Source organism: Eleginops maclovinus, chromosome 20 (genome assembly GCF_036324505.1).
Source record: "Eleginops maclovinus isolate JMC-PN-2008 ecotype Puerto Natales chromosome 20, JC_Emac_rtc_rv5, whole genome shotgun sequence".
NCBI lineage: Eukaryota > Metazoa > Chordata > Actinopteri > Perciformes > Eleginopidae > Eleginops > Eleginops maclovinus.
This window is the reverse complement of record NC_086368.1, coordinates 15748654-15776518: the sequence shown is the minus strand read 5'-3', so window position 1 is coordinate 15776518 and position 27865 is coordinate 15748654. Positions and strand designations below refer to the sequence as shown.

Here is a 27865-nt window from a genome sequence, read left to right as displayed (position 1 = left end):
TCGACGAAATTGAAAACCGTGGAATTCAAAATAATATTGACTAACCATTAAATTATTTAAAAAAGTTAAACTAGCTAGTTTCCGTTTATGCTTTTAGTTAGCTACCGTTAGCTAGCGATGCTAACTGTCCTTTAGCATTCCAACTGTATCACCTACCGGCTCGATTTAAAGTGTCTTTCAATATAGCAACATTGGGAGATATATAAACTCTTTTTTAAAACCCAATTCTAAAGAAATGTAATCCTGGTTCATCAGAAAAATCGAAATGATCGGAAACTGTGAATTTAATGGTGCGTTCGAGGCATTCGGGATTATTTTTAACCCTCAGAAGTTTGAAAACAGTCCAGATCCATAACCGTAGCCCGTTATTTTGCTAGAATAATATTTAATAATGAGTAAAATATTATTTTTATTGAATGACAAATTAAAATGTTGTTGTTCTGTTATGAGTATGAAAAAAGCATTAAGTTTAATGTTTTAGAAAATATAATACATGTTCTTATTTCTTGTTAGCATTACAGAAATATAATGTATTCATGGAATATACATTTCCCTAAGTGTATCTATTTAGGTCGTGTTCACTTTAAAGATCACATTGTTTTAAATGTCCAATCACGTACACGACATAATGATGTCGTGTAGTTCAGTAGTTCAGAAGTAAACTCATTCACGTCAAGCGCATTTCAGCGATCTATTTTAGTTGTAAATGCTTCCCATTCCAGGGTACGTCTATGCTATGCTGAGGAGGAAGCTAATCTGAGGATACAACAAGCTAAATTGGAAGTGTCAATTGAAATGCTTAAACATAAAAGAGAGGCTGCAGCAGCCATTGCTGAGGCAGAGACACTTGAAGCTGCTGCTGATGTAAAGAGTGAGAGACATAGTTGTGACCTGAACATAGACTCTGTTCCTTTAGAAGCCTCACAACACTCAAAGCAGTATGTGCTTGATCAACGTAAAGAAAGGAATTCAGTATTCCAGTCATGTGATAACGGTGACACACAAGCAAAGACAGCGCAGGTCCTTAGCAACAACGTGTCGCCTCCACCACTAAAGCCTGAAGCCAGTCCCTTCTATCCGCATCAGTACAATACTGCTTCACATCGGCTTGTCTCACAACTGCCTTACATCAGCGCACACGAGGACATCCAGGAGCCATTCAACAGGTGGCATGAAGACGGTCGTCTGCCTCACATCAAGTCCAGCGGTGAGCATGCCACTCCTGTGCCCCACTTCAGACCAAATCACAACACCCCGCCACCTCCTGCACGCCATGCCATACCACCAGACTCCAATGACAGCTACTCACACATAAATGACTATGTCAGATATCTAGCCCGCCACGAGCTTGTGGCTACGGGCTTGCTTCAATTCAATGACAAACCCCAAAGCTACAAAGCGTGGAAACGTTCCTTTCTAAATGCCATCAGCAGCCTACACCTGACACAGAGCGAGGACATGGATCTCCTGCTCAAGTGGCTCGGCAACTAGTCAGTCGAGCACATTGAGCAGATAAGAGCAATACACATCCACCGCCCAACAGCAGGACTGGCCATGGCATGGGAAAGGCTTGACCTCACGTACGGCTCAGCTGAGGTAATAGAAAACGCTCTGTTCAAACGCATTGACAGCTTCCCAAAAATAGTAAACCGAGATGGAGCCAAGCTGACAAAGCTGGGTGACCTACTGATGGAACTGCTGGCTGCTAAAGCCAAAGGCAACCTACCAGGCCTCGCCTTCCTTGACACGGCAAGAGGCGTCAACCCAATCGTTCTGAAACTCCCGCCTCGTCTCCAGGACAAGTGGGTGATGATGGGTGCGGCCTACAAGCATCAAAACCAGGTGAACTATCCTCCTTTTGCCTTCTTTGCTGATTTTGTCACCCAGCAGGCTCGCATTGCGAATGACCCAAGCTTCAGCCTCATCAGCATCACAGATATGGCCCCCAGGACCGAGAGGACCGCCTGGAAGCCGAACAGACCGTGGGAAGTCTCCGTCCACAAAACAGAGGTGTCTCCCAGAACCACATCTGACACGGGTGAGCCTCAAACAAAATCAAATGACTGCGATAACCTATTCCTGCTGCATAAAAAGCCACACCCCCTCCGTAAGTGCGGGCCGGGCATTCAGAGAAAAGCCTATCGACGAACGCAAAACGCTCCTCAAGGAAAACAATGTGTGCTTTAAATGTCTCTCTTTCTTGTCTCACATAGCAAAGAACTGCAAACTCAGTGTCCAGTGTTTTGAATGTAAGAGCGACAGGCACAACACAGCGCTTCACCCTGGACCCGCACCATGGCATCATGGACGAGCAGAGCAACAGGTCACTGGTTCGCTCACAGTTCTTCGACGTGTTCAACGACCAAAGTCCAAGCGCTCCTTACACACTGAGAACATATGCTGGAGTGAAACAATCAGCTGGCAGAAGGGCCAGCGGCTATGAAGTGGAGTCTCTGGATGGAACTGTTCGCGTCCCGTTGCCAAGCCTCATAGAATGTAACGACATACCGAACAACAGAGAGGAGATTCCAACCCCTGAAGTAGCTCTTCATCACGCTCATCTAAGGTCAGTGGCACACCTCATCCCAGACATCAACCCACCAGCCCTCATTATGCTTCTCTTAAGACGGGACATCATCAGAGTGCATAAAGTCCGCAAACAGGTGAATGGCCCTCACAACCTGCCTTACGCACAGAGCTTAGACCTGGGGTGGGTCATTGTTGGAAATGTGTGCCTAGGTAATGTTCACAGACCACTGACAATTAGCACGTTCCCCACAAACACAACAGAGCTGCAACGGCCCACTCTCTTTGAAGCGTGTCCTAACGTGTTCCATGTGAAGGAGAGGTTCAGTGGCACCCAGGCCACCAGTGAGCCCCCAGCGTATCCTGAGGACCAGCCTGTCTGTGAAGCCGACCACCTTGGATGCACAGTGTTCAGGCGGACCAGGGACGACAACCAGGTGGCCCCCTCCATCCAGGATGCCACATTCATGAAGACAATGGATGAAGGAGTACAAAAAGACTCAAACAACAGCTGGGTGGTGCCATTACTTTTCAAGAGTCCGCGGCCACGGCTCCCAGACAACAGGCCACAGGCGCTGAGGCGTCTTATGTCTCTCAAGCGGAACTTTGAGAAAAAGCCTGAGATGAGAGACCACTTTCTCGCCTTCATGGACAACATGTGTCAGAACGGTCATGCTGAGTTAGCCCCCCCTCTCAGCCCGGATGAAGAAAGGTGGTACTTAGCAACGTTCTGGGTATATCATCCGAAGAAACCTAAGAAAATCCGTGTGGTGATCGATTCCAGTGCCCAATACAACGACCCACTTTGTCGCACCCGTCACTGTCCAAGGCAAGGCTATCTTGCGAGAGCTCACGGCGGAGAATGGTGACTGGGACGCGTCCTTACCTTCAGCCATGGAAGATGCCTGGTTGTCATGGAGAGCCTCTCTGTCGGAGTTCGCTGAGCTTCTCATCCCAAGGCGCTACACAGAAGCCTCACCGTCAGCAGCGGTAAAAAGAGAACTGTGCGTGTTCTGTGATGCGTCAGCCAAAGCTATTGGTGCAGTGTGCTACCTGAAAGTGACAGACAGTAGTGGCAACAACCAGATTGGATTTGTAATGCGCCCCGCCCTGAACACACAGTGCTAAGACTTGAACTCTGCGCAGCAGTGCTTGCTGTTGAGTTAGCAGACCTGGTCTCAGCTGAACTAAACCTACAGATTGATGCTGTAACTTACTACTCAGACAGCAAAGTAGTCCTGGGCTATATCTGCAATGAGACCAGGCGCTTTTATGTCTATGTCAGCAACCGTGTGTTACGCATCAGAAGATCCTCACGTCTAGACCAGTGGCAGTACGTGCCAACAGACCTGAACCCGGCAGATCACGCAACACGTTCCGTCACTGCTGGCCAACTGAAACACACAAACTGGCTGAGTGGGCCCAAATTCTCCAAGCCAGAGCCCAGCATTTCTGAGAGCACTTATGACCTTGTTGACCCGAGCACAGACCCAGACATCCGCCCCCTGGTGTCTGCCTTAAGCACTACGGCCTCACACAAGCAGCTGGATTCACAACGCTTCGCTAAGTTCTCTACCTGGAAGTCCTTGACTCGTGCGGTCACTCACCTCGTTCAGCCTGTCATTTCAAGACAGCTCACAGAGAGAACAGAGCATGCAAAGGCTGGCATTACTGTAAAGCTGAATTCACAGTTGAGGAAACAAAGAAAGCGTCAGCTGTAATCATCCAAGCTCTTCAACAGGAAGTCCACAGCCAAGAGCTAAAGTGCATTCGAAAACAAAAAAAGATGCCAAAAACAAGCCCCCTCAGAAATCTGGACCCGTTCATTGACACAAATGGCCTTCTCAGAGTTGGAGGTCGTCTTCACCATTCAAGTCTCGATCAGAGTGAAAAGACTCCCCTGATTATTCCGGCCAGCATCACATCGCCACTTTGCTCATCAGACACCACCACGAGCAAATCCATCATCAAGGACGTCACTTCACGGAGGGAGCTGTCTGCTCAGCTGGCCTTTGGATAGTTGGAGGGAAGAAAAAAGTAAGCAGCATCATCCACCAATGCATAACATGCAGGAGGCTCAGGGCTCCACTCAGCATACAGAAGATGGCTAACCTGCCAGCCGACCGTCTGTCAGCAGATCCTCCGTTCTCCAGCATGGGTCTGGATGTGTTCGGCCCATGGAACGTCTCCTCACGCAAGACCAGACGCGGCTTCGCTCAAAGTAAAAGGTGGGCAGTGATCTTTACGTGCATGAGCATAAGAGCTGTGCACATTGAAGTTATAGAGTCCCTCGACACCTTCATCAACGCGCTACGGCGCTTCCTTTCCCCGGGCGCTGCACAATAGCTGCCCACTGCTCCTAGTACTAGGATGGGTTAAATGCAGAGGACCAATTTCACTGTGTGTGCTCTGCTGTGTGCATGTATGTGACTAATAAAGAGGGTTTCATCCTCCGATTCTATTCTATCTATCTTTCAGTGCGTGGGCCGGTGCCTGTAAGGAACTGAAGATGACTTTAAACATGGACAACACTGCTGTTAAGACTTACCTCTCAGACAAGGGCTGCACCTGGTCCTTTAATCCCCCACATGCATCCCATTGTGGTGGATCATGGGAGAGAATGATATGTCTGGCGAGGAGGATTCTGGACGCAATGTTCCTCCAGCTGAAAGACAAGCTCACCCACGAAGTGCTGGTGACTTTCATGGCAGAAGTCGCAGCGATTATCAACGCCAGGCCACTTGTTCCAGTGACTATGGATCTTGATGACTTGTTTATACTCACGCCAGCTGCTCTTCTCACACAAAAGACCAGCATTGTGCGTGCTCCTGCTGGTGAGTTTGGGGTTGCAGACCTCTACAAGTCCAAGTGGCGACAGGTTCAGCATCTGTCCAACACCTTCTGGGACCGCTGGAGGAAGCAATTCCTCCCAACACTGCAGGCCCGCAAGAAATGGCAGACCGCTCAGCCAAACATTCAGCCAGGAAGCGTTGTTCTCCTTAAGAACAGCCAAGCACCTAGGAAAGTCTGGCCTCTTGGACTGATTACACAGGCCTTCCCTAGCAAAGATGGGAAAGTGCGCCAGGTTGAGGTGAAGATAATCAAACCAGGCGGGACTAGCCTCTTTCTCAGGCCAGTCAATGAGATAGTGCTCCTTCTACCTCCAGAGGCACAGTGAATGGACTGTACATGGACTGTCAGGTGACGTGTATCCACATCAGGCGGGGAGTGTTCTGTTATGAGTATGAAAAAAGCATTAAGTTTAATGTTTTAGAAAATATAATACATGTTCTTATTTCTTGTTAGCATTACAGAAATATAATGTATTCATGGAATATACATTTCCCTATGTGTATCTATTTAGGTCGTGTTCACTTTAAAGATCACATGGTTCTAAGTGTCCAATCACGTACCACTATGTCGTGTAGTTCAGTAGTTCAGAAGTAAACTCATTCACGTCAAGCGCATTTCAGAGATCTATTTGAGCTGTAAATGCTTCGCGTTCTAGAACAATCTGTCGACGTCTTGTGTCTGTCATAGCATCGTTGGTAGGGGAGAGTGGGGGCGGTTGCAACACTTTTTACATTTCCTTCAGTTTCTCAGCAACCGTATATATTAGAAAGACAAAACAATTATATATTAAAGCCATATATGTCACCTACCTGTCTATATTGATGCAACATTTGTACATAGGATACTATGGAAGTAATTTGTACTTTAATGCACCCTGAAAATTGTTGCAACTGTCCCCATATATGGGGACAGTTGCAACAGTGCCGAGGGGCAGTTGCAACAGTCAATTAGATGTAATAAAACTCATACTTAGGCATTATTCTTCAAATCTTTTTTAGTTTATTTGAGAACAGAGTTCATTGAACTAATTATTAAAGTTAAAAACAGAGTTCATTGACTTAAAAATATTCAAATTTACAACAATATACAAGCAGTAATGATTTCATAACACAAAAACAGAGTTCATTGACTGTGCAATACAGTGAGGCCCTCGTGTGGTGTTGAAAATGTTGCAAAAACTGAAGAAAATGCTCTTCCAACATCCATCCCGACTTGTTTGCGGCACCAATGCATCCAGGCGGGCCATCCCGGATGAAATGGTCCTTAAAATGGACCCGCGGGAAGATGAACATGGGTGGAATCATGTTCCCTAATGCATTGCCCGCACATGCAACGGTCACGAGCGTTCCTCTTTCTCCGGAGGTTAGGCTACTGCCCCCACCTGTCTGACGCCGCGCCCGGCAACAACATTTTCTGGTTCTTGGACCGTTGTGACCCCAGTCTCGTCCATATTCCATATGTCTGTTCCTTCAAAATTATATCTGTCAATTACCATGGCAAGATTATCATAGAACATGGACACATTATGGCGATTAAAACTTGTGTTCCGAGACAGACTAGTAGCTTGAGGGCACCGTATAGACAGACAGGGGTGTCGTTTCATGAACCCGAAAAACCACTCCCGGCCAGCCATGGAGCACTCATTCCAGGTATCAGGGTAGGAGCACTTAGAAGAAAGCCAGTTGGAAGGCCAATCGACGAACCTGCAAAATGGATGTTAAATGAAAATAGAGGTAGAAGGATAAATTTGTTTTATGAATTTATCTTATCTTATTATTTCACGGCCTCATATTCTTATATAATTCTCCCTACCAACCCTCCCTTTAGGCCTACACTCTGCTTTAATATCTTCCTCATGCTTACCTCTTTAGTGCTGAGACCATAGAAAAGGTCAGCTGCTCTTCTAAGATAATCTGCCAAACTATCCTCCTGTTCAGCTGAGAACACCCTCCTGGGAGTCCAGTACCCTGTCCTCATCTCTTCTCCTGGACCTAGCCTTTCTCTTTTTTTCATAAAGCGGTAGAGGGTTGTGTGGCAAATGGAATACTGTTTTGCAACAGACCTCACTGTCCTGCGTTCATTTGTCACTGTAGCAGCTGCTAAGGACATAATAGGTAAAGGGACACCCCTATCTGTTGTCCTCTTTCTGTCTCGTGGCATACTGAAAAAAACAAAACAAAAATGTAGGATACACTGCAACCTAGTTTGACTTTTAAAAAAGAAATGTGTCTGAAACACAAAGAGGAGATACCTGGCTATTGTAATATGTTATTTATATAACCGATGAATTGCCCTATATATGTCTTTGATCTAATTTGCATTATTGTTGTCATGAGGGACAGTTGCAACACCATGTGGGGACAGTTGCAACAAAACGTTGCAACTGTCCCCCACCTGGCAGCCACCTTAAAACAAGCTATGCCAGCCTAACACATTAGCTTTAACACATGGTACTTAAGTCTGTTTAGAGCTAAGAAACTGCACATTCAAACTAACATAACTACAAATATGTATACTTAAAAAGTTTAGACAATATGACAAAAAATCTGATCACAAAAAAAGTTACTTTTATACCTTGAAATTCAGTTCTCCCTGAAGGAATGATGACATGTGGCTGTTAATGTCCAGTAAGAAGGAGGGGTCTACTGAGCATGTGCAGTAGGCGTGTCATGACTCAAATCAGCAATGTTGCAACTGCCACACGTTGCAACTGCCCCCACTCTCCCCTATGTATTCGTGAGATTGTCTGTAGAGTTTCATCATTGTTCTGGAGGAAAATGTAAGTTTGTAAAGTGTGAATGGTCGCGATGTATTACGGCTTGTGAATGCTACGTCTCACGTGTGTGCGTGAAAGGTGGTATGATCGGAATGTTAACGTGTTTACTAAGTATTTTCATGTGTTAGTCAATAAGTACAACGAAATGCAACAGTGATGATGCAAATTAGCCTTTATTCATTTAAGTTAAATAGGCGCGGTGCCAATTTGTCCTTGTTCTTGTTGGTTGCAGTTTCACCTTTTCTTTGTAAACGTCAATAAACCTGTGGAAGGAATAAGTAACCCTGAGTCTTGATGTTGGGAAAAAGTTTAGCTGGCCGTCAGGATATTACGGTACATATCGGGGACAGAACAGTTGTGTTTCACAAATTATAAATTAAAAACAAAATTGAAAAGTCAGAGCCATCTCGATGGGTTTTAGAAAGTTAAGTATTATATTTTATTGACTTTTTGAAGACACCATTTCAAGTAAATATTCAAAAATCAGGCTGCAAATAGTCTTTTATCATCCATCTTTTGTGTAGCTTAAACAAGTTGCTCTTAATCAAATCATAAACACCAGTCTTTGTATTCCCAAGCTAACACTGCACTGCAACTGCAGGATAAAAGCTGATATTTCTGATATGAAATGACAATATCAACATCACTAATGATGTGCAGATTCATCCACTCAGGGAACAGAATTGCTCCTGAGGAACTGTAATAGAATGAAATCATAGAAATTGTGCATTCATGGTTCAGAGAGAATAATGAAGTTTGATTTAATACAATTTTCTTCATGCTAAAAAAACATGAATCATTTGCAACAGAGACGGAGGAGGCCCCAGACCAGACCTATTCCTCAGTCCATTTCAACTGTAACAGGGAGCCCAATTTCAAGATCTCTTGACTCCGAGTTTTGAAGTTCTCTGCGAATCTCTGCAGAAATCTGAGGGTGTGTTTGTATCTTGAGCAGCTCCAGCAGGGCCGTTTTCTGTTCGGAGGCCAGGTCAGCCTTGTAGCGCTGAGCCATGACGAGTAAACTCTGATGCCACAGCACAGGAAGCACACGTTTTTCACTGCGGAAGGACAGGAAGTGGGCCACCAAGGCATCTAGGACACGGAAAGGCAGGGCGTATTTCTTGTCAAGCAAGAGGCGCAGGAAAATGCTGTTGGCGCCATTGTACTCCATCTCTGCCAACTTAAGCATTGCAGCACTGAAAGACAAGAACAATTTTGCGTGTTATACAACTGTCCAGGTTATGCAACCTTGGCCTCACTTATCTTGCCAACACCCGAAATATAAAGCATTCAAGGACACCTGGCCGATACCTCATCTTAAACTCCTTTCACATTGGATTGTTTTTTTCTTCAATGGTGAATGTCCAATCAAAATTCATACCGGGAGAGATGACGCTGAAGTAGTCACTGTATTTATCAAGCAGCAGTGGTAGAAACTAGGGCTGTCAGTCGATTAAAATATTTAATCGCGATTAATCGCACATTTTTAATCTGTTTTAAATGTACCTTAAAAAGGATATTTTTCATGTTTTTGTAAGTGGATAAATATGATTGCTTTATAATTAATCGTATATTTTGTTTATTTATTATATAAACAATGTTTATTTAATAAATAAATAAACCATGTTTATTATAAGTTATAATGTTATAATTATGTTTATTCGAGACAGTAAACATCATTGTTATTGCAACAATCCGCAACGAAGTTATGAATCTTTTTCACAGTGGCGGCTCTCCAAGGCTCCTAATATGGTCGTTTTGACTCTAGCACAGCCTCATCCTCCACAGTGTTTACTGACCTACAGTCTGTAGCCACCATTTAGCTATTATGTTGTCCTCTATGGGGTCTCTGTGCCTCAGCCTATGCTTGGTCAGCGAGTGATATTTCAAACTCGGCGTACTCCGGAGGAAACTTAATTCACTTTGCAGCACGTACATATTACCTCGGTCTTTTTGAGAAAACCACCCGGCAGGGCTTTATAGCTCAACTTTCCATTGAAAAGTGACTTTTCTTTCTCCATTTGTAATGCGTTTCTGCTGTGATCCACAACGTTACCATGGTTTCCTGATATTTTCTTAAACTACGGAGCGGGCCGATGGTCCCAGAAGGCACGCGCGCTAAAAAAATTTGTTCCGTTAAAGCGTAACTTGGACAGCCCTAGTAACACGACAACGTTTGCCACCTTTCTGGTTTGGTGCTATAATGTGAGTTGTTAAGTTTGAACACATTTCCATCAGCTATTTTAATAACTTATCAATGAAAAAAAAAAAGATTAAATTGCCGTAAGAAGACACTCAAATTTGACAAACAAAAAAAGGTCATTATAATCTTTGTTAGTCTTTCCACTATAATAACCAACTATGATTTGAAAGTTTGAAATAGAGACTGAATAAATGAGAGAACCATTAGAGAACCACCTAAATGATGCTTTCTACATTAAGTTTTTCATTGCCATAACTACACTGTAGCTACTTTACATATGACAATAAAGCCTTTGAATCATTGAATCTTCAATACATACTTATACTATTGACAATGGGAAAGGATTCTATCGGCTATTTTCCTGTGTTTACAAACCCTGTAGATATATACGCTCTTATATTGGTCTTAAAAAGATATAAAATGATGTTGCTGACACTTGTCTGCATGTGTGTGTATTGATGAAACATTACCTGGAATGGAGCACAGGGATGGAGCACTTTGTGAGTATGCTTCCGATGATGATGGCTTCCCTCAGAGTACATGTCCCAGACTCACACAGAGGGATCAGTATACCTGTGTGACAGAAGAGGCACCGAATATTATGTAGTAATCCAGCACTTCTATAAGATGGGGAACCCGCAAAAGATGCGGAAGTGGCTTTGCTTAACCTAAACTTTAGTCGCTTGTAAAGGGATTAAACTGGTTATGGCTCCATAAACTGTGAAAACACACTTCCAATATTGCATGTCAAAGGCACCTTAAGTTAAGCCATCTTGAAATTGTTTGGAACGGATTGCATAGATGGGACAGATTCCCACGTTTATGACTTGCGATCAGTCATGTCTGGAGACCTGTATGGCTGTATGATTAACAGACTTGGCTCGGTGAAAGTTATAAAGGCAATAAATTAGCAATAAAACAATTCATCCTGTGCATCTTCTTTGTTTCATTTTGACGTAGTTCCTTAAGTACATTGCGGTTTTCAAAGTCAAACTTGGCAGACTGACTCTTTAATATAAACCTTTAAAGTTAGCCTATTAGTTTTTTTATTTTAGGTGTTACAATATTAATAGCTTACTATCAGCAAAAGAATATCTGAGTGAATAATATGAGCGTGAACAACTTTTTATATATATATATTTCTGTGCTCAAAGTTTGCCCTCATTTTTGTCCATGTGTGAAATCAAATTGTTAAACATGTAAAATGTATCTCTTTTGAAAAACAATTATGCAATGCATTATTTCAGGGCCTGCAAGTCAGTTAAAAAAAAAAATCTATTTAATTTCTACACTTAAATGAATGAATCCCAATGAAAGAAGAAACAATGTGAAATGCTTATCAGCAGCATGGAGTTCTCCCTTTCACATTGTGTTGATACACAGTTCAGTGTATTTGAGAGCAACACTGCCACTTAGTGGTGTTGTCTCATACTGGTGGTACTGTAAATATGGGCCACAGGAGGTTGTGGGGAAAACTATCCCATTAATCTGGGACATGAATGTGAACACAAAAGGCTAAAAGGCTATTTAAAAAAAAAAAAGCTCTATGATCATTGGCCAAATGAATTAATGACACATGAATGAAGATTTGACCCAAATAAATGTGCGTGTGTTTAATAACTGTCATATTTTACTAAGCTTCCAGAACCAGTGGTGCAATTTACCCTGCGGACAGAAACTAATCCTCCGGCGGTGTCCCCCGCATACATTTTCTAAATTTAGTGCTGGAATTAGAAACGACAGATCCCAATAAGCCTGTAATTTCTTTGTTGCAACAAGCTGCCCTCTCGTCAATCACTTCAGCTACTTTTATTTTTTAAGGTCACATGTGACTAAAGCTGATGACTTATTGCTAAAAGACATGACATTAACATCAATTGGGGTAGTAACAAGCAAATGTAGACACTGTTTTAAAATCTTTAGATCTTGAATAATTTAGCTATTTCATGGCAGTGGTGGAATGTAATTAAGTATGACTACTCAAGTACTAAACAAATATGAGGTAGTGTATCCTTGCTACAACCTACATGCCTGAAGTACCAACAGGATTTGTTTTTACTTCTAATGTTGTATTTTAACAACAGATTCTCCACCACTGTTGTTCGGTTCATAAAACATGAGGAAACTGACAAATCCAATACAATTATTAGAGCCCATGCTGATGTCATTAACCATCTTGTCTTATCCAGCCCTAACCCAAAGATGTTCAGTTTATTTTAATGTGGGAGTGGAACAAGTAAATGTGCATGTTAAGAAAATGGAGCTAAATGTCTAAATGTGAGGCATAACAAATGGAAAAACTACATAAGAGTTTCCAATAACCAACAATCCACAAATGCTGTTCTAATATCTATTTCCTCTCTTTACTCTTGAAAAGTGAAAATAAAATATCTATTTAAATGGTCTTACCTTTGAACCATGCCCCTGGTTTGAACAAGGCCTTCTTCAGAGCGCTGTAGAGATGAAAGTTGAGTTTCTTGTACTCTGCAATATCATCCCGTACTCGGGGAAGAAGCACCAAGTTGTAAAACCTCTGGGCCATTCGCTCTTTCAGATTAGACGAGAAAATTCTATGGCAAAAAGCACGAAAAAAATACTTTATTGTATTATGTCAAAATGTCTGCAATAAATACCATAACTCAGTGTAAAGTCACAATCAAACCATCTGGGGACTCACCTTGTTGCTTGGTACATGGCAGCTGCCGTCCAGGTCTCAGGCTCAGTCAAATAAAGAATCTGCTCCCAGTTTGAAAGTGCTGGGACTATTTTAAAAGCCTTTGGCAATTTACCGCTGCGGTATCTTGACAGAACCTGAAACAAAAGAAATTACAAATATCAGGTAACGGCTCACGAGGAGATCGTCACATTTACAGTAAGGAACATAATCCACACTTATCCTGCTGTCGGATATCTGATGTAACTTACCTTATTGACACCTTTGTAGACTTCTATCACTCTTGGGTCAAGCTCGGGCATTGGATGCCCTGACACCTCTGACATTACTGTCCCTACTTCAGTTTGCTTCTCTGTGATCTTCTCCATGATGATATCAGCTAAGGTCCGTCTATGGAGTAAAAAAACAGAGAAAACAGCTTAGCATTTAAGTAGAGATTACGATCATGGCATAAAATGACTAAGATGAAGCCATGATTTTGTTGCATCTTACCTCATTGGAGGGTTTTTATTCATGAACATCTCCATGGCCTTCTCGTCGTCAGGGTCAACGGTGACTTCAGTGTCACCCGCAACATCCCCTTCATCTGCACCTGCTGCTCCCAGTGCTGGCCACTCCTCATCAGAGTCTGCATCCTGAGAGTCAGGCCCTAAGATTGAATTACAAGACACAGATAGTCAATTTATAAAAAGGTAGTCAAACCTCCCTCTGGAACTCTTCCCAGTCACATCCGAAAGGCCAACATTCTTGAATCCTTCAAAAGAAATCTCTCAAAACTCACTTATTCACTCTAGCTTTCAATCTCTAATCAATACCCCTCCACTTTGCACTTTGAATATAACTTTTGTTGTTTTTCTTAATTTTTTGTTGTTTCTGTTCTGAACCAATGTAAAGAGTCTTTGAGCATTATGAAAACGCTATATAAATCTTATGTATTATTATTATTATTATTATTATTATTATTAATAAACCCAAATACTATTTTACAGCTATAAACTTTATAGTCAAGTGATGCTAATGGCTTAAGTGATCTGAAGAAGCCTTACATTATCATACATATTCAACATACCTGCAGTGGTGTAAAGTAACTACGTTTCTTTCACTCAAGTACATTTTTGGGATTCTTGCACTTCAATATTTCAATCGTATGCTACTTTGTATTCTACTCCACTACAACTTAAATTTTATACCACAGGCTATAAGACTACTGAACTCCTGAGCTCTGTGAATGTCTACTCACATCTGTTTATAGTACACACATACATATATATATATATATATATATTATACACATCTGCCATACATATCTGTTTATAATACACATATCTATATATTATACATATCTGTTTATAGTACACATATCTATATATTGTACATATCTGCCATATACATCTGTTATACATAATATATGCATCTGTCCATACCTCCTCATTCCACAGAGTAAAGTATTTAAATACTTTCAATGTATTCCACATATGTATATATTTCACATCCTCAAATCTGTTTTGTTAATATTGTAAATATTCTTCTCTCTTTTTGCACTATTTTATTTATCTTTTGCACCATGTATGTTGAGTTGTTGGAGGAGCACGCGACATAAGATTTTCATTGCCAACATATACGCTGTATCTGCTGTGCATATGACCAATAAAACCTTGAAACCTTGAATAAGACTTTAGTTACACCTGGAGTAAATTCACAATCTACCCTGCAGTATACAATGTCATTCAAACTAGCTGCACTTTTACCAGCTTTGATAAACACTTTAATGCATCAATAACTATAATCAAAACATAACATATATATTATTATTCTGAAATGGACAAATCTGCATAAAAAGTAATCTGGTACTTAGAGGATATTTTGATGCTTACATTTTGTGTTTTTACTTGAGTAACATTTTGAATGCACGACTTTACTTGTAACAGAGTATTCCCATACTCTTGTACTTCTACTGTACAAAATCTGTGTACTTCTCCTACCTCCATCGACAGTGAAATGGATGTGTGATGTATCAGGTTTTTCCTTTGATCAAAAATATTAAGTACTGTAGGTTCAACATCTACAACGACACGAGTAGCCCTGACATTTTAGTCAATTTAACGAGATAGACCTAACTTTTCAGAATCAGTTTATTAGGCATACGTCCAACATTACCGAGAACAGTGACTGGTGTTTTCTTCTTCTCTGGTGCCAGGCCATATTCGGTCTGAAGCTCCTCTTGTTGGATCCGAGCCTGTTGTAAGATTTTCCGGGAAAGCCGCTCGTCTACGTACTTGTCTTCGTCTTCTGCCCGGCTGTCTCTGCTCTTCACTCGGCCTCGGGCTCGCATGGTGTCTGCCTGCAGGATCTGGTCAGCCAGCGGCATGGATCCTCCGCTCTTCTCTCCTCCTCCGCCGGCCGATCGTTTTACTTTCGGCATCACTGTTTTTTATCCGAAGAAGTAGCTATTATATATGTTTTTTGGTTAAGAATAAACAAGTTGTCTGCTGTAAACAGCCACTCGTTCAACACGTGCGGATGTCCATTACTGAAAGGATGTGACGTATTTTGCGTCACGCACGCAAACACTGTTTTAACCCAGCAAGAATTTTGTGAGCTGTTTTTGTCTGCATAACTGTTTAATTGTCAACGCCGTATACTATCCAGTATTAATAAATGTTCAATGTCTCGTGTCTGATTCAAAATAGTTTTTTTCTTTAACTTTATTGATACATTGGAACGCATTCACATCATTATGTTACATGTTGTATTGTCAAAAGTGCATTGAATAAACATAAAACAAATACAAAAATAAAACTAATTGTGAAATAATTATATATTTTTAGTTGTAAATGTTGAATCGTTATTAAGTACGTTTTAAAATCGGTTTCTTTAAACATTGATGTAATATTTCACTAGGATATTAATCAATAGAGACGTTTCATCTGCCGAGAAATAACGCGTTTTTTTTCAATTTAAAGTAACATATCGATCTTTGCAATACAATAGCTTTCTTTTTAGTTGTATCTAAAATATTAAATACATTTACCTTTACCGGAAGACTGCCTTTTCACCCGGAAGTTATTCACCGAACTCTAAGAAAGAGGACGCAAAACATCAATGGGAGTCACTTGGTGAGTTGTTAACTTAAATGGTTACAGCTATATTCTAAATCTTAACAGTGATTTTAACAATATTATGTCCAAATATCTTTGTCTTCCGTCTTTTGCCCTTAACCATCCCGCATATATGTGTGTCACTTTGCAGCACTGCTTCGGTCACTTCCTTTCAAACGATGCTGTGCAAAACAGTTTCTGACATCAATACACGCACAAAAGAGATCTAAGGCAGGCTTGAGTCTGTTCTACAGGCCTTTTCAGTTAACGCTTTTGTTTCGTCCCGTAATGTGGTGTTTGTTTATCCTGCAGTGTGTGCCAGGTGCCGGTGACAGAGGGGAAGAGCGTGCAGCAGACAGTGGACGCCCTGCACAAGAAGCTGGAGCAGCTGGGTGCTGTGAAGCAGGGCAGTTTCTGGGTGGACTGTGAGACATACCATCCAACAGGAAATGTCAGCGGTAATATTTAAAGCTATACGTTTTATTTATACGTTTTCCATCAAAAATAATACATAATTTTGAGGTCTTTTAAGGTGACTATAACCAGGGTTGTTAATTAGATCACAAACCTGGAATTACAAAGGTATATCAGAATAATAAATGCTTGATCAATTTTGCACTTTTAAAAAAATCATTTATTTATCAAGCTTTAGTTACTATAAAGACTAAAACAATCTTAGTAATGCATTTTTTTTCCTGGCACTATTTAATAAAAAACTTGAGCTCCTCCTTAACCAGCTGTAACACTAAAATGAAGAACACATATATGCATCAATAACTACTGTTCAAAAACTTAACATAATATTGTTTGGATCCTTTGATATTTTGAATGCAGGAGTTTTACTTTAGATTTAGATGTATTGTCCCCATGCGGAAATTCATTTTCACAGCACTGTACAAAGTATACATAGAATATACAAACAATAAACCATAACACAATAAACAACAACAAATGGCGACACACATGACAGCTTCACTCAGCGAGGCCTGCTATTTAAGGCAGAAATTACTGCCGGAAACAAACTCTTTGCAAAGGGAACCTTAATGAGTAGAGTATTTCTACTTGTGGTATTAGCGGTCACTTTATTAAAATGTCCTATTATCAATATATAGTAAGTATTAGAGTTGTTCCGATTCCAATACCATTATCGGATACTGCCGAAAATGCTGGCATCAGTGTCGGCGAATACTGGAGTCCAGGCGCCGATCCGATACTACGTAATTTATTAAAATAGGAATCTATTTACTAGTTAGCGCCGTTAGCTCTGACACAGTTCTTCTTTGCAGCTCTTAAAACAGTTGCGCTGTGCTGCCATCTGCAGCCTGCTGTTTTAGAGGGGCGAAGAAGAATTGATCACCTGACACCTGTTAGACAAGGAGCTAGCACTAGCATATCATGTCAGCGGTGTGGCAATATTTCACGAAAATGTGGGATTTCGCGCTTAATGGAGCATTTGGGGCCAAGGTACTGTTTGCCAGGTCGTAAATATATCTCCAAAACTGCGCTATCCAAATTATACGAGGCAGTTAGGGAACACATTTCGTGTATGCTTAAAGACATGCATGAAATCAGCTTTACCAGGGACATTTGGAGCTCCGACGTGTGCCCCATGTCTTTGATAAGTTTAACGTCACACTGAGAGTCAACATTCATTTGTATTCATTCATGTTTTACAACAGGTTTAACCTGAGCCAGGCCGTAACAAAATGATAATCATATCACAGTCATGCAAGCGTAGAATGATTTTTTTGTAACATACTGGTATCGGTACTTGCTATCGGCCGATACCCACAGCACAAGTATCGGAATCGGTATCGGGAGGGGAAAAAATGGTATCGGCACATCTCTAGTAACTATTCCCTCCAAAAGATAATAATAAAGAGAAATTAAACAAGTATCTAAAAAGAGGAAATACATGCAGAAAACCAGAAACACACTTAAACAGATCATTACAACTTGTCACTTCTGACAGTCAGTCTTGTCCGTCTGTTACAGGTCAGCCTTCCAAACTCTTGTACGTGATGCACAACTCTGAAACTCCTCTGAGCTGCATGGGTCTGTTTGAAGGTGGACCCTGCCTGATAGCAGATGCAAACTTTGATGTTCTCATGGTAAAGCTAAAAAGTCACTTCCAAAATGCCAAGGCACATAAGGTGGAGTGTCGTGGTTCTAGATACCGCTACTGTGACTTCTTGATAAAGGTTGGCACTGTAACAATGAGCTCCAGTGCCAGAGGGATATCAGTAGAGGTATGTAGTTATTTGAAAAGTAGAAATAGTTTGAACATAATATTTTCCTACTGAGAATGCGCTAACTCTTTGAGTGTTTCTTCAGGTGGAGTACTGCCCCTGTGTGGTTCCAGGGGACTGCTGGAATCTCACAAAGGAGTTCATGCAGTCCTTTCTAGGAACCAGTGTCCCCGAACTGCCTTCTGTGTTTGCTGCCAAGCCTGAAGGACTCTTCGCACCATCAGACTGCGTTGACACCATGACTCAGTACCTGGAGTTGTTCAACAAACTTCGTAAAATGCAAATGCCAGGAAGTAATGTGCGTTGAGTGATCAATGGCAAAGGAGAGAACTTTTTTGTATATTTGTATTTTTGTAGCTTTAATTCTGTCCCCCTGGATCGGCATGTTCTTTGGGCAATTTTTTTTATAAAGCCTGATTTTTATTTAAATCTCTGGAGCCTCAATGCATCTCTTTATAAATGTAATAAAGAGACTTCAAGTTGACATAAAACAATCTGTATTCATGTATTCACAATACACATTTGTTACAGATTACACTAACAATATCTCTGTTCTGTTCTAGTGTCTCAGTGAATATGGATAAGGGCTGAATTTAATTGAGCAAAAAGGTTATTATTTACAACTTTAAACTATCTAAATGTTATTTCTACCACTGGTGTTAAGGCAGGTCAAAATGCCTGCTCTGTGACCCTTAGTATGAATAAACGAATCAGAATCAGTGAAACAAAAGAGACGTACATGGTGTTAATACAAAGGATTAAATCATGTCTCTGAAAGGTTATAGAGAAAAACGTTGTTTCATTTTCCAATGTCAGAATGGTGTATTAAAACAAGTGGAAAACACGATAGTCTGAGAACTTTCCATACCCAGTGCAGTGCTGGATTACTATTTGGCACCACTTTTATCTTGTGTTAACATGAATCACATTGCAAGATTAGAGTTTATCTTTATACACGGATGGTTGGCCTCACATAAATCAAGATGTTTTATTTTGAATTCTCATAGCTACTTCCAAGGCAGCAACCTGCAAATATGACGATAGAAAACACATTTGGTGATTTTGACATTTGCTATAACAAAATCAATAGGCTAACACTAAAAACAGTAAAGAGTGATGGATAAAATGTAGCTAAATTCCCTTGCACCTGACAGCTGTAACACAGGATTCCGTTGTAATACTGTGCCTAAAAGCTATACCTCACCTAATGCATTATAGGATTACCACACACCAGCTGACACATGGCGAACACGGGTCTTTCGAGGACATTTGGCTCAGGGGTAGTCTTCCTCTCTGCCATGTGTGCGGTGGGTCCAGTATCGGTTATTGTTCCATGTGGCATCGGTGGGTGGACGGACGGACGGTCCATCCTGCTGCCTGTTGTTCAGCCATTCCGCCAATGAGAGCCGGGCTACCGCTGAACCCCAGTCCAATGAGAGCAGCCGGGTATGGGCTCTGCTGTTCAATCTGTGAGGAGGACAACAACCAGCTCTCAGTGTACCGGATGGATGTATGTTGGCGATGGTAATGTTACCCAGCTTTTCCGTTATCAGGTGTTACTAATGTAGTAATGAAAACAGACGAGGCCCGGCGATAAATTAGACTCTATTAACCGGCTTTCTGTGATGAAAGTCACCGGGGAGTTTCTAAACGGTTAACGATGCAGTCCGCTAGCGAGCTAAGACGTACAGTGTTAATACTTAGTTAACGTTAGCGACCAACAGCCGTTAGGTTAACTTCGATTGTCCTTAGCAACGCGCTAACCGTGCTGCTAACGCTAGCTACTATGTCAAGCTAATAACATAAAATGTTAGCTACTTGATGCCAAAATAATCATCTGTGTTTAACAATGCATATTAGATGAGAGCAAAAGGCTAGACGAGGCTTAAGCTGTGCAGGGCTGTCGTGGCTAGCGGTTAGCGGTGATAGCTAACTTATGGTTGGCTGAGCTGCCTCAGACTAACAAAGTTGTTGGATGTTCCTGGAGAGAGGCTCCCTGACTGCTCTTTGTTCTGCCTCAACATGGGGATGGTGAGGTAGCTTAGCATGGCGTAAAGAGACAGTCTGCCAGCTCCAGAAGACAGGCTTTAAAACCCGGACAGATTTACAGTTGGCATATTGTAACATTTGTGAATATCAGCGTCACATGCGTTAATGTACTCTTCTAATACAACAGTGTCAATAGCAACACATAGCCGGATTTGGTTATGCAGCCAACAAGAAACCAGTTGCGCAGACTTGCAAGTTAATGGTGTCTTTTCGTTAAAAATGTTTTAAAAGTAGCGGATCATTTACACAAAGACAAAAGCCAGAAGAATGGTGTAGCACAGCGCTGGTACCGGTGAGTTAAACAATTACAAGGATTAACCACGTATTTAAATGGACAGACAGCCACCCCCTCAGGTCCACATTTATGTCTATACGTTTGGCAGTCTTTACAATTATCCATTGAAGTCTGAAATATTGTCTTTTATGTTTTAGCATACTGTCAGATCAGACTTAATGGTCACCAGCACATTAAAACTCATATGCTGCATTTTTACCATTGCAACCGTTCTCAGGTTTATTTGAACTCTAAAGCTTGAAAATTATCTGTACTGTAAATCCCTTGTAAGGTCAGGTCAAGTGCATTTGAATAGCATGAAATATCTCAATGGTGGTTAGTTGTCTACATTAACAATGTTGAACCATGCCGTGCAAAGTCTCTGTATAGTCAAGAAAAAACCCCAGAGAAATAGTGTAGGTAAGGGAAGAAATGTATTCTAAGAAACCCTCAGTTCCAAGAGTTTTTAACATATTATTTAGGGAACATAAATGACACAATTTACCAGACAAGTGATGGTAACATTGGAATTTGGCCGGTATAAAAAAAGTTTTGCTCTCTGCATAATGTTTATGCGGTTTGCATATTGCCGCAGAATCAAAGTAAACTGGAACTCCCTTCTTGTGTTTTTAATTAATCTTGCAAAGGATTGAATGTTTGTGAATACTTTAACTTTTGGAGACGTTCAAAAAAAAAAGACGTTTTTGTGTGTTTTTTTTGGATACTTTTTATGTTGAGTTTAGCAGGCCTCTAGAGGAAGCAGGTTTATTTATTTTGATTTTATACCAGTGGTCTCAGAGAATGTCTTATTTGTTATTCTTTGTTTATTAACAGGATGTAATGTAGTTGCATTACATCATCATTTAATTAAACATCTGCTAGCAAAAGAGACACTTTTTGATGTCATTTATCAGTTTCCTGACGCAACTATGCACTACTAATTTAATTTCTCCCTTTCTCTCAGAATGATACTGTCAGGTGGTGACGGAGGACATGGGTGGTCAAGCTGAACGTTGCAGTTGAGTTCCCTGCAAATATTGTAATGTTTTGATCCCAACCTGATCAAGCACACTACTTTTACAGTAAGTAAGCCTCTTCATTTTCTCAGTTTGTGAGAAAATGTATGCAGTTTGTGCATGTATGCTCATTTAATTCATACTTCAACTGTATTCAAGGACAAAAACCAAACCATTTCATTTAAGTAATAAACATCTAGCTATTTGTAATGGGATGTCAAATATGGTCTGAAAAATGTACAGTGAGTCTGGAAATATGAGTCGGTAAAATTTGGAAAAAGAGGAGCCCTGAATTATGACACCATTATAGGCATACATAGCATGCTTTGATTCCTTTCACATTATTGTATGTTAAAACTTAACTTAATCTTACTTTGTTTTCTCGTACCTCAGAATGAGGAGCTGCTTGGTTACAGGACGTGTGTCCTTTCACTGAGGCCACATGTGTATCTGGAGAGATGGATCGTTGTAAGCACGTGGGACGCCTTCGTCTGGGCCACGACCATTCTGTCCTCAACCCACAGAAATGGCAGTGTGTGGACTGCAGCACCACCGATTCAGTGTGGGCCTGCCTCAAGTGCTCCCACGTGGCCTGTGGACGTTTCATGGAGGAGCACTCGCTCAAACACTTTCAGGAGTCACACCACCCACTGGTTATGGAGGTGCGTGAGCTGGATGTGTTCTGTTTTGCCTGTGGAGACTATGTACTCAATGACAACGCAGAGGGAGATCTCAAACTCCTTAGAGGGGCGCTCTCCACAGTTCGCAGCCCAGGGAGACGTTCGCTACGCTCATCGACCGGGGGGGAGTTCACCCCCTGGGTTGGGGAGAGTGGGCCAAAGCCCGCCATGCAGCTGGCCTCTCGGCACAGGAGGAAAGCACTTCTAGGAAAGATGCTTCGGACATGGATCGGTAAACACCAGGAGCTGCAGAATCAGCGGAAAGAGAAACTTGAGGAAGCTAGAAGACAAAAAAAAGAGGTAAAAAGGAGACTCATGGAAGAGCTTGGCAGTGTCCCTCCTAGAAAGAGTGCTAGGCTTCTCACTCAGGCGCCACGTTCAGCCATCACACTCATTCCTCGCAAATTTCGCGAACCTCCAGAACGCCTACCTCCTCCTTCCAAGAAGCCTTCCCTTCTTACCCTGTCCCGTAAGACTCCTCAGAATGGCAGAGCTGCTAAACTGAGGAGGTACTACTCGTCACACACAGCTACCCGCCGGAGACCGGCTCCAGGTGTCACTGGTCTGCGCAATCTGGGGAACACATGCTACATGAACTCAATATTGCAAGTGCTGAGCCACCTGCAGAAATTCAGGGAGTGTTTTCTCACTTTGGACCTGTGTGAGACTGAGGAGCTGCTGGCAAAGACCAATCAGGCCCAGGGCATGACGGCTGTGACGGGAGGTGTAGTCAGCAGTGGGACCGCAGCACTGCCTGGGAGCCCTCTTGGACGTGTGGGTAAGGCAGGCGGTTGGAGTTTACCCGTGGGCAAAAAAGAAAGTGCTCCCGCTCCCCCGCAGGCTTCTGAGTTGGTTCAGCCTAAGGAGCCTCGCTGTTCCACCCGCCAGCAGATGTCTCTGTGCCATGAGTTACACACACTTTTCAGGGTCATGTGGTCAGGCCGGTGGTCCTTAGTGTCTCCATTCGCCATGCTGCACTCGGTATGGAACCTCATCCCAGCTTTCCGGGGCTACGACCAGCAGGACGCCCAGGAGTTCCTGTGCGAGCTGCTTGACAAGGTGCAGCAGGAGCTGGACACAGAGGGGTCCAAACGCAGGATAGTTATCCCCATCACAAAGAGGAAACTATCCAAGCAAGTGCTAAAGGTTCTCAACACCATCTTTCATGGGCAGCTACTTAGCCAGGTAAGACATCAGATATGTAGCCATATACTGCGTAGTGTGATTATTCTGTTGACAGTGAATCAAATCATTTGATAAGGATACACAAGTACTTAAGAATGAGACTTGATTGTAATTAAAAATAATAGTTTTTTTGAACAGTAATTTTTTTTCTGTCACTCAAAGACTTTCAGGACTGGAACCTTTTTATTACCAAATAATGTGTTCCGCTGCGATGTATGGGTTAATAATGTCGGTTATTTAGCACGTAATGTAAGTCTCTACGACAATAGTCAATTGCACTCTGTATTTTATCAAGTATTTCTTACGATCTTTTTAAATGCTAGTTGCATTATCTTTAGAGATCTCCTTATCTAAGACTTTGTATAATTTCCAAGCATGAGTCCTCACCTGCTTCTCTTTTCTTCCCGCTGTGTGTATTTTAGGTGACGTGTCTGTCCTGTAAGCACAAGTCCAACACAGTGGAGCCGTTCTGGGATTTGTCTTTGGAGTTTCCAGAGCGGTACCACAGCATAGACAAAGGCTCAGGCTCTACAGCTTACCAGCGCAGCTGCACCCTCACTGAGATGTTGTCCAAGTTTACCGAAATGGAGGCTCTCGAAGGCAGCATCTATGCCTGCAACCACTGCAACAGTTAGTACTATTTTTCAAATAATTAGTATCATACAGATATAAGTGTTGGAGTGTGAATGACATGAATATTTAAAAACAGATTAGAAAATAAATGTACAAATTAGTCTTCAGAGTTTTGATTGAGACCTCCAGCAGAGGGCCCACACAAACTCAGTGACCGAGCAGGGAGCGAGGACGGTGGCTGTGGAGGAGTGACGAGAGTTAGCCCGCTGTGGACAGCATTAGGGGGAGGCAGAGAGTTACACAAAATGATTCTCTAAAATTGTTTTTATCATACATTTATTTGAGATAGCCGTGTTTTTATTCACTTACATTTTTTTCTTTCAATTTTAATCGACCAAGGTTTTGATATACAAGACCTATAAAGAAGCCTTGTTTGATTGTTCTTGTATCCTTTAAAACAAAGCCTTATATGAATGATGTGCATTTGAATGGATAAGTGGATTAATTTACCATCTCATGTTTCATGGTTTGTCAGAAAGAAGACGGAAATCATCCCACAAACCCTTAGTTCTGTCAGAGGCTCGTAAGCAGCTTCTGATCTACCGTTTACCTCAGGTTCTACGGCTGCACCTCAAACGCTTCAGGTACGTTTCCACACAGGCTGGTTTTGTTATAATGATTGCTGCAAAGTAAATGACTTTTTAAAACTGGTTCAGAAACCCATTGGTGTGTTTATTTTGTAACTGAAATCAGATTAAGTACAGGAGCATTTGTTATCGCGATGGTGCTTGTGAGTACATGTGATGCTTACTCCTCTCTGTTGTATGGCAGATGGTCGGGGAGAAACCATAGGGAGAAAATCGGCGTCCATGTGGCCTTTGACCAGGTTTTGAACATCAAACCGTACTGCTGCACAGGCTCAGGTCACTCCGTCCACAGAGGAGGCTACACCTACGATCTGTCTGCTGTTGTTATGCACCATGGGAAAGGCTTTGGCTCAGGGCACTACACCGCATACTGCTACAATACAGAAGGAGGTGAGGAAGGGAACACACTCGACCTATAAACATTTAAGTCTTCGTTTTCTGTTTGTAAACTTTCTTTTCTTTTCTATTCTCAGGTTTCTGGGTCCACTGTAATGACTCTGAGATGAAGGTTTCCAGTGTGGAGGAGGTGTGCAACACTCAGGCCTATATTCTCTTCTATACCCAGAGGTCTGCCTAGGTACCTCTCGCTGTGATGTCGACCAGTACTGGGCAACTTTAGGCTGCATTTATGAAGATGTTCTCTGAAGTTTCCCAGATGACATTTAATAATCACTTTGAAATAAATTACTGAAAGAGAAAGATAGTAACGGGGTCACTAGGACAGCCACAATCATGAGTAAAGGTGAAATTTGAATCAAAATAATCCAGATGAGAAAGAATGGAATAATGACATGGTAGGGAAATCCTTTAAATTAGGAACATTTAAATTAAATGTTATAATGGCTGGTTTTGATTATGTTAAATCTTTGACTATAAAAAACAAATCCAAAACCTTTTTATAAATGAGGCCTGAGGTTTCTCGGCCTGGGGGACCAGCATACCAGTTAACTATCCCGAAAACTGTGTGAGCGGTCCACCGTCTGTCCTGCTGAACGCCATGTTGTGTGTCCGTGTTTTAAAAACCATCAGGCTCACGTGTTGAGTCTGTGACGCCCTCCTGAAACGGCATTCAAAGGAAACGCATGTTCTGGATTTTAGAGCATTTTTATCACAATAATGTTGTTAATGTGCCTTTTATATGCAACTGTACGTTTAATAGCCAATGCACTAAATATTATAAGAGGTACATCTTTCAATATCATTGTGTAGGTTCAATGAAATCAATCGAATCTAGTGACTAAAGTCCAGCCTCTGTGTCGCCTCCAGCTTTTTTTTTTTTTTGTTTTATAGTGAAATATCAGTTTGGGAATCTTTTAATACTCCTCACTGTGTCGTTTGTACTTCATCACGTCCTCTCCTCAACTGTACCGCTGTGACTGATACTGTGTTTCAGGCGAGAGGCCTGTGCTCTCAGTGAACAGGAAAAGTTTTAGTTTCTTTTGTAGTCATTCTATGTTTTCACAAACACTTCATTGATAAGTGACGGAAAGCTGCACTTTCTACTCTCGGAGGGGCTACTCTCGTTGGTCCTATCTTTGTGATTGTTCATCTTTTAGCTCCTGTATCTTGTTTAAAATGGCAGCTCCCCTCGTGGTGTAACGATAGTCTGAGCCCAGGTTGGAGACTTTGCGCCTGTGTTTGAACTGCAGAAGATGAACACATGAGTGAAAGGGCATTACAGAAGAATGTGTCGGGGTACCCATTTTGAGTTGATAACCTGAAAGCAATATATTGTACTTCTTGCATCTTGACAGGAAATAAGATAAAATCAGGAATTCTTCTGCTTGTGATACAATGTTTTTTTCTACTCTGCTGTTTCTATCAAGGTCTTTAGAATTTGCTAGGTAATCAAGAAAAACTGTTGTTTGATACGAGTCAAACGCTGAATACATTTGTGAACTCTATGTAAAAGTTGGAACAATCTGATGACGATGAATGTCTTACTTTTCAGTGGTCAGGCGCGGCCGTGCCAGCGGCTCTGATCCCCCTGAGTTCTGTCTTGTACTGTAAGAATACCTGTCATAAATGTAATGGTCATATGGGTTTCGCCTGATGGTAACTATTAAAAAGACAAAACAAATGTGAAACTTTTCTTGGGTTTTATTCATTTGGAGGGAATCATTTCTTCATTTCATCATCATTAGTAAAAATGAAAGATTCAGGCAAGCCATGTGTAAAGAGTAAAACTGCATCCATTAGTTCAACTTATTATGTTTTCAAACTCTTTTGATAATTCACAAATCGTTAAAGTAATTTCTCATGCAGAAAATGCGTTTTTTAGCCTCTCCAATATAGACTTCCTTTTTCTGTGTTGTATCTTATCTCACTAAATATCTTCGTGTTTGACATCCCCTTGGACTTTGTGACTTTGAAACTAGTGGACAGAGGGAAAACAATCTCCGTATGAATTTATAATGAAAATAGTTGTCAATTGCAGCCCCACTGAAAAGCATTCATTAAAAATACATGTTCTGTGTGCATACCTAAAAGCAGGAAAGAAAAACTAAAATCTACAGAATTAGCAAAAGGATACCCAGCTCATCTTAGACTAATTTGATTCTGATGCTTTCTAAAAGATGTTAAACCTGCTCTGTAGGACATGCCTCTTACAGCCCCCTCAATACTCTTCCCGGATGGGCCTGCTTGAAAATAATGGTGATTATCTCAGATATTCAACGATCAACTGTACGAGGTATTCTTGCAGAGCTGAAACGTTCAGGAACCACAGCAACTCAGCCAGGAAGTGGCAGACCACGTAAAGGTACAGAGCGGGGTTGCGGAGTGCTGAAGCGCATAGTGCTTGGAAGTGGCCAAATCTCTGCTGACTCAATAACTGCAGAGTCCCAAACCAGCTTTGCCATTAATATCAGCACCAAAACTGTGACGGGAGCTTTATGGCATAGGTTTTCATGGCTGAGCAGCTGCATGCAAGTCTCACATCACCAAGCACAATGCCAAGCGTGGGATGGAGTGGTGTAAAGTAGAGGTTGTCAACCTTTATTGTCTCATGGTCCCCATGAGCTTGTCGCTATTCTATAAGTACCCCCTCAATGATCCGTCAT

The 27865-nt window shown here is 41.7% G+C and overlaps 3 protein-coding genes across 4 annotated transcripts; 2 read left to right on the top strand and 1 right to left on the bottom strand.

The window, feature by feature from the left end:
• Positions 1 to 8566: 8566 nt before the first annotated feature.
• On the bottom strand, positions 8567 to 15585 carry bysl (bystin-like). Its single transcript, XM_063911790.1, has 7 exons — positions 15190 to 15585; positions 13525 to 13681; positions 13284 to 13422; positions 13036 to 13169; positions 12768 to 12928; positions 10829 to 10931; positions 8567 to 9351 (listed from the first exon to the last, which is right to left on the bottom strand). Exons 1-7 carry the CDS (start codon positions 15452 to 15454, stop codon positions 8997 to 8999), a joined length of 1314 nt encoding a protein of 437 aa, XP_063767860.1. The 5' UTR covers positions 15455 to 15585; the 3' UTR covers positions 8567 to 8996.
• Positions 15586 to 16011: 426 nt separating this feature from the next.
• Positions 16012 to 19224, top strand: med20 (mediator complex subunit 20). The gene is made up of 4 exons (XM_063910292.1): positions 16012 to 16148; positions 16443 to 16588; positions 18126 to 18379; positions 18465 to 19224. The coding sequence occupies exons 1-4, from the start codon at positions 16135 to 16137 to the stop codon at positions 18684 to 18686; spliced, it is 636 nt and encodes a 211-aa protein (XP_063766362.1). The 5' UTR covers positions 16012 to 16134; the 3' UTR covers positions 18687 to 19224.
• A 408-nt stretch (positions 19225 to 19632) lies between these two features.
• usp49 (ubiquitin specific peptidase 49) lies at positions 19633 to 26895 on the top strand. Of its 2 annotated transcripts, none has more exons than XM_063910289.1 (7): positions 19633 to 19903; positions 21667 to 21784; positions 22112 to 23583; positions 24006 to 24213; positions 24692 to 24800; positions 24988 to 25193; positions 25277 to 26895. In XM_063910289.1, exons 3-7 carry the CDS (start codon positions 22177 to 22179, stop codon positions 25378 to 25380), a joined length of 2034 nt encoding a protein of 677 aa, XP_063766359.1. In that variant the 5' UTR covers positions 19633 to 19903; positions 21667 to 21784; positions 22112 to 22176; the 3' UTR covers positions 25381 to 26895. The 2 variants fall into 2 exon arrangements, with proteins under 2 accessions (XP_063766359.1, XP_063766360.1); XM_063910290.1 differs by lacking the exon at positions 19633 to 19903 and adding an exon at positions 19931 to 20720.
• Positions 26896 to 27865: the final 970 nt, after the last annotated feature.

Excerpts from the sequence above, each read along its gene's own strand:
- bysl (XM_063911790.1), bottom strand. The coding sequence starts at position 15,454 with ATGCCGAAAGTAAAACGATCGGCCGGCGGAGGAGGAGAGAAGAGCGGA. Across the intron at positions 13,423-13,524 it reads AATAAAAACCCTCCAATGAG|ACGGACCTTAGCTGATATCA; the intron begins GTAAGATGCAAC and ends TTTACTCCATAG. Across the intron at positions 10,932-12,767 it reads ACCAGGGGCATGGTTCAAAG|GTATACTGATCCCTCTGTGT; the intron begins GTAAGACCATTT and ends TCTGTCACACAG.
- med20 (XM_063910292.1), top strand. Across the intron at positions 16,589-18,125 it reads TCCAACAGGAAATGTCAGCG|GTCAGCCTTCCAAACTCTTG; the intron begins GTAATATTTAAA and ends CGTCTGTTACAG. Across the intron at positions 18,380-18,464 it reads CCAGAGGGATATCAGTAGAG|GTGGAGTACTGCCCCTGTGT; the intron begins GTATGTAGTTAT and ends GTGTTTCTTCAG.
- usp49 (XM_063910289.1), top strand. The coding sequence starts at position 22,177 with ATGGATCGTTGTAAGCACGTGGGACGCCTTCGTCTGGGCCACGACCAT. Across the intron at positions 23,584-24,005 it reads ATGGGCAGCTACTTAGCCAG|GTGACGTGTCTGTCCTGTAA; the intron begins GTAAGACATCAG and ends TGTGTATTTTAG. Across the intron at positions 24,801-24,987 it reads CTGCACCTCAAACGCTTCAG|ATGGTCGGGGAGAAACCATA; the intron begins GTACGTTTCCAC and ends GTTGTATGGCAG.